The sequence below is a fragment of the Sesamum indicum genome, unplaced genomic scaffold (assembly GCF_000512975.1).
Source record: "Sesamum indicum cultivar Zhongzhi No. 13 unplaced genomic scaffold, S_indicum_v1.0 scaffold00197, whole genome shotgun sequence".
Lineage (NCBI taxonomy): Eukaryota > Viridiplantae > Streptophyta > Magnoliopsida > Lamiales > Pedaliaceae > Sesamum > Sesamum indicum.
The window spans coordinates 147592-153684 of record NW_011628092.1 but is presented as its reverse complement, the minus strand read 5'-3'; the positions used below and the strand labels follow the sequence as shown (position 1 = coordinate 153684).

At 39.6% G+C, this 6093-nt stretch overlaps 1 protein-coding gene across 3 annotated transcripts; it reads left to right on the top strand.

Moving 5' to 3' along the window:
• The first annotated feature begins 1791 nt into the window (after positions 1 to 1791).
• Positions 1792 to 5695, top strand: LOC105179747 (dnaJ homolog subfamily C GRV2-like). 3 transcript variants are annotated; one of them, XM_020691418.1, is made up of 8 exons: positions 1792 to 1820; positions 1931 to 2368; positions 2493 to 2617; positions 2959 to 3082; positions 3375 to 3443; positions 4208 to 4599; positions 4777 to 4975; positions 5147 to 5695. In XM_020691418.1, exons 2-6 carry the CDS (start codon positions 2339 to 2341, stop codon positions 4376 to 4378), a joined length of 519 nt encoding a protein of 172 aa, XP_020547077.1. In that variant the 5' UTR covers positions 1792 to 1820; positions 1931 to 2338; the 3' UTR covers positions 4379 to 4599; positions 4777 to 4975; positions 5147 to 5695. The 3 variants fall into 3 exon arrangements, with proteins under 3 accessions (XP_020547077.1, XP_020547079.1, XP_020547076.1); XM_020691420.1 differs by having other exon boundaries at positions 1800 to 1820; positions 4376 to 4599; positions 5147 to 5685; XM_020691417.1 differs by lacking the exons at positions 1792 to 1820; positions 1931 to 2368; positions 2493 to 2617; positions 2959 to 3082; positions 3375 to 3443 and having other exon boundaries at positions 4382 to 4599; positions 5147 to 5675.
• The last annotated feature ends 398 nt before the right edge of the window (positions 5696 to 6093 follow it).

The following is a 6093-nucleotide window of genomic DNA, read 5'->3' as shown; positions in this document are numbered from 1 at the left end:
TTTAAGGGAAGAGGTTATTTGTTTGCATCTAATAGAGTATCTTCGTCCGTATATCTATCTTGTCAGATCAAAGAAATTTGGTGTTGGGCCTTAAAATCTATGCCCTTCCTATCTATGACTAGTTGTGAAGTTTCCATGCATTTCTTATGTTTGATTTGCAAACCTATTTGCACATTTTCCTCCTCCCCACCCCATCAAAAAAAACAAAAAAACAAAAAAAGAAGCTTTAGCACCAGAAGTTCTTTTCACGAGCCTGAAGGTTTTATTTTTTGCATAATGATTAAGAAAAGGATATCTGTTATGTGCAAGTTATAATTCTAATCTATATATAGGTTGTCTTTCTGATAATAATGGGTGTTACTGTGTTACTTTCCATAACTATCTAGATTGAAAATGTTTTAAACACATATACTGTAGTTCCAAGTGACGGCCATTTGTATATGCTCTATGCCATAGTTGATGACCTTGTGGGACTCTCAGATATCATGACATAGTTTCACTTGATCTTTCATTTACAGATAATCTGGAATTCCTCCACTCGAGCAGAACTTTTGAAATTTGTGGAAGAGCAGCGTGCAAGCCCAGTTATCATGGTTCATATGACCTTAAAGATTCGCATTCCTTTGTTTATGAAGCATTATCTAAGGAGCTCTATATTGGCAACGTGTACTCGAGAGTCTATAATGATCAACCAGATTTTGAAAATTGTGAGCCTGAGGACTTCTGTCTTGCCCTTGTTGATTTTATATCACATCTAGTCCATAATGCACCCGCTGCAAGCTTGATTTTATATCACATCTAGTCCATAATGCACCCGCTGCAAGCATGGATACTCATGTTAATAGTGATGTATACACTGATGGATCTGCTGAGCAGCATTATTCTGATGATTCTTCAGCATCACTTGATGGGAAAAGCTTGGAGAGGGAGGATTTGGAATTAGTTAAAAATCTTCAATATGGTCTGCTATCCCTTCAGGTAGAAGTCTGGTGGTTTTTCGTCTGACACTTTTTTAGTCACCCTTGACACCTTTTTTTCTGTAATTTCTGTAAGTTCAGCACTTGTTGACAAAGAATCCGAATTTAGCTTCAGTGGTCTCCACAAAGGAGAAGCAATTGCCCCTTTTTGAATGCTTTTTTCTTCCTGTTTCTTCATCAAGCAACATTCCTCAGCTATGTCTACTTGTTTTGTCCCGGTTGACAACATATGCACCTTGTGTGGAAGCAATGGTCGCGGATAGCTCTGGTTTGCTTATTTTATTACAGTTGCTTCACTCATCTCCCAGCTGTCGTGAAGGAGCTTTGCATGTTCTCTATGCCTAGGCAAGCACGCCGGAGCTAGCTTGGGCAGCTGCAAAGCATGGACGGGTGGTTTTCATTCTTGAAGTTCTCTTGCCAATACAAGGGTATGCTGATCTCATAGATAGCGGTTTCTTAAGAATTCTATCTTGCTCTCTAAAATGGAAATTTTGTGTAGAAGAGATTTCGTTGCAGCAAAGAGCCGCAGCAGCTTCGCTGTTAGGGAAGCTTGTTGGCCAGACTATGCATGGGCCTAGAGTGGCGATAACTCTGGCAAGATTTCTGCCTGATGGCCTTGTCTCGGTAATCAGGGATGGTCCTGGTGAAGCAGTTGTGACTGCTCTTGAACAAATAACAGAAACTCCTGAACTTGTCTGGTCTCCAGCAATGGCTGCATTGTTGTCTGCACAAATAGCAACTATGGCTTCGGATCTGTACCGTGAACAGGTGAAAGGGTGTGTTGTTGATTGGGATGTACCTGAGCAGGCCTCTAGTCAACAGGAGATGAGAAATGAACCTCAGGTATAACTGCTGTGTGCTGCAGATGTACTCTTTTGTTTTTGATTGATTACATGGATGTTCTAAAGAACGCTAATTCTGTTTAATGACTTACATCATGTATTGCTGTCTAGGTTGGAGGGATCTATGTTAGGTTATTCCTGAAAGGTCCCAAATTTCCACTTAGAAATCCCAATAGATTTCTTAAAGGGCTGCTGGATCAGTACCTTACATCCATTGCCGCCTCACAATATGATGGCCAAGCTGTTGACACTGAACTTCCTCTACTTCTTTCTGCTGCCCCGGTCTCTTTACTCAGGGTGTACCCCGCTCTTGCAGATCATGTTGGATATCTTGGTTATGTGCCCAAACTTGTGTCTGCAGTAGCCTATGGAGCAAGCAGAGAAACAATGGCTTCAGAAACCTATGTATCTGAGGATGGTTCGTCGCAACAAAATTCACAAACTCCTCAGGAGTGAGTTCGCCTTAGTTGTTTACGTATTCTACATCAGTTTGCAGGTAGCACCACCTGTGCAGAAGCGATGGCAGCCACTAGTGTTGGGACACCCCAGGTATGCTGTGGTTTTAAGCAGCCCCCCTTTTTCCCCTCCAAGAAAATATCATAAAAAAGATGTGTTTATCTGATTAAACATCTGTTGCTAAGTTTGGTATTGTTCTGATGAGCTTTTTCTTCAGGTAGTTCCACTTCTTATGAAAGCGATTGGTTGGCAAGGTGGAAGCATCCTAGCTCTTGAAACCTTAAAGCGTGTTGTAGTTGCAGGGAATCGAGCAAGAGATGCACTTGTTGCACAGGGTCTCAAGTGAGCATCAATATCTCTTTAGACCCTAAGTTGTAGAATTGTTATGCATGTGAAATGTGCAGACGTGGTTAATGAAACAACAATGCGCATAAATTCATCTGTGTTTTCATGATACATTTTCTAAGATGGGTGCATAAGTAATGCAACATCATGCAATTAGTATTTTATTAGATACAAAGTAATTTTCGGCCCACAACGTGCAATTATCTGTCACCTGGGCTAAGATATTGGTGGGTGATTGAGTCTGATTTTAGAATATTATTGGGATATGCATCCTGATAAAACCACTGTTGCATGTTCTCTGCGTCATGCAATAGTAACATGGCATATAATTATTGTAGGGTCGGTCTTGTGGAAGTTCCTCTTGGCCTTCTTGATTGGCGAGCTGGGGGAAGAAATGGGCTTTGTTCACAGATGAACTGGAATGAGTCAGAAGCAGCAATTGGCCGGGTTCTTGCAATTGAGGTCTGTACCATATCATGATTTGTGTGAACACATACCTTCAGATGGTGCCTTTAGAGTAAATGGTAAATGTCTTTTATATCCAAGTATAGAACATTTGCAATGAACTAACATAAAATGCCAGACCAACCTTGTGGGACAGAAGTGGTGCATAATTAGCAAAAGAAATTATGTTCTGAATTCATATGATAAGTTGCTCAAGGTGGTCTGAGTTCTATTTTTTTTAATTTCTCCAGAAATATATTTGTGTTCATAATCTCTTTGTGGTCATAATCCCTTTGCTGTGTTCGCGTAGGTTTTGCATGCATTTGCAACAGAAGGGGCCTATTGTACCAAAGTACGTGTCATACTGAGTGCCTCTGATGTAAGTCATGACTCCTTAATCTGTGTTGCATTTTATCTGACCTTATTATTCTTGAGTGAGTTTTTCCTGAAATTTTTAGAACAACTAGTAGCTAAAACCCTTGAGTTCGTGTTTTTTACATGAATTGGTCAACGGCTGGCAGCTTTATGTGGTCGGTCAGCTGACCGATCCCCTGCTAAACTAGATCATAATGTGATACTGACTTAATCATGGTTTTGCTTTCCATCAGATTTAGCTGCATCAAATCTTGTTACTTTTAACCTTTCTTTATTAAAAAATTATAAGCAGTCAGTCTTTCAACAAAGATGACTTCCAACCGTGGGATCTTCCATGTTTCCTTTAAAAGGACAAGGAAAAACAATATGCACACCAAAATGAAAAGCTCTAAAAGGATTTGTAGCTTTATGTCACTGGAACTGTTTCACCTCCTTAAACTAAGATATAGTTTCCATGTAATATGCACTTAGGATATCCGCGTGTACTAGTATCCTTAAACTCCTGGTGTTTTAAAGATACAACTTTTCATATTTTCTTGTGCCTTCTCATGGTAATTATATTATAACACTTTCACTTTGGAAGTGGGGTAACTTTTGTTCCTTTCTTTGCCTTCCACAGAGGTTTAAGATGTTTTCGTTATTTTTTTTTTTGTTTTTAAGCTGAACTAGGCAGTGGTTAGATGGTGGCTCCATCAATATGCACATTGTTTCTCAATTTCAGAGCTTTGGTTAATGAACCAAACTCTTTCCTCTATTTCTTATGTGCAGGCAATGCTTTCTGGTGAACCGACTATTGTTGATGCTGCTGCTGCTCTGCTGAAAGCTATAGTTACTAGGAACCCAAAAGCAATATCTGATTATACAGTACAGTCGCATTTTGTTTTGCTCTGGCTTACCCTGGATCTGATCTTATTTCAATTGCCCAACTCTTCTCAGTGACTCATGTTTATCAAACTTTTCATGGTGGTGAGGAAGCTGCAGTTTCCTCTTCTCTACCTTTGGCGAAACGAAGTGTTTTGGGCGGCCTCTTACCTGAGTCATTGCTTTATGTACTGGAACGTAGAGGCCCAGTTGCTTTTGCCGCAGCAATGGTTTCTGCTTCTCACACTCTTGAGATTATTTGGACACACAAGATGCGAGCAGAGAATCTGATCCGTTAGGTAGCCCTGAATCTGCAACTGGAGTTTGCTACTTGTCTTTCACCCCAAGCATCTTTTGTTAACATTTACTTAATAGGAACCCAAAAGCAATGATCCGATTATACAGTACAGGCGCATTTTATTTTGCTCTGGCTTACCCTTGATCTAATCTTATTTCAATTGCCGAACTCTTCGCAGTGACTCATGTTTATCAAGCTTTTCATGGTGGTGAGGAAGCTGCAGTTTCCTCTTCTCTACCTTTGGTGAAACGAAGTGTTTTGGGCGGCCTCTTACCTAAGTCATTGCTTTACGTACTGGAACGTAGCGCGGCCCAGTTGCTTTTGCCGCAGCAATGGTTTCTGATTCTAACACTCCTGCGATTATTTGGACACAGAAGGTAGCCCTGAATTTGCAACTGGAGTATGCTACTTGTCTTTCACCCCAAGCATTTAGTATTTACATTCTAAAACATGGTGGTACTAGTATTTACATTCTAAAACATGGTGGTACTTGAGTCATCCTCAATGCAAATAAGTGCTGCATTTAACTCACGGTTTTATTTTATTAGGTTCTTCAGCATCTTGGTGATTTCCCTCAGAAATTGTTACAGCATTGTCATTCCTTATATGACTATGCTCCAATGCCACCAGTGACATATCCAGAGCTGAAAGATGAAATGTGGTGTCATCGTTATTATCTTCGAAACTTATGTGATGAAATTAGATTTCCTAATTGGCCTATTGTTGAACATGTTGAGTTTTTGCAATCATTGCTAGTAATGTGGAGAGAAGAGTTAACTCGAAGGCCAATGGATCTTTCTGAAGAAGAAGCTTGCAAGATACTAGAGATTTCCATTGATGAAGTATCCAGAGACGACGCCCCTAAGAAACCAAGTTTTGAGTCAGTTGAGGAGATACCTAATATATCAGAGCAGATTGAGTATATTGATGAGGAAAAGCTCAAGAGACAGTATAGGAAACTTGCAATGAAGTATCATCCACACAAAAATCCTGAAGGGAGGGAGAAGTTTCTGGCAGTGAGAAGTGCTTGCAGGTATGCCAAATTCCTTGATCCTGTGTGAGGATCTGTCGTTACTCATGAAAAACGGAGACTATATGATTAAGCTTGAGAAAAAAAAAAGAACATATAGGATCTTATAAGCTGCCAGATCTTATTTCAAATGAATTAGTCGACTTGTTTAGACGCCGTTTTCACAATTAAGCTGTTTATTTGACTGGTAGAAAGTGCTCTAAAGGTATTCATGCTGTCAAGATGAGCCAAATGCTTTTTTACACATATAAATGGATATCAGTATTGGTTTTAAATATATCTTGGAACTAGGAAGGACACGGGTTATATATATATATTTAATTCTTAGATATGATGCTACCTCAATTTAAGGTGTGCACCAAGAAATAAATTTAAATATATAAATTTAAGTGGCTTTTGCGGAAGAGTGAAAATGTAAATCATAGGGCTTTCTTATGAGGTTTGGACTACTTACATATGTTTCCC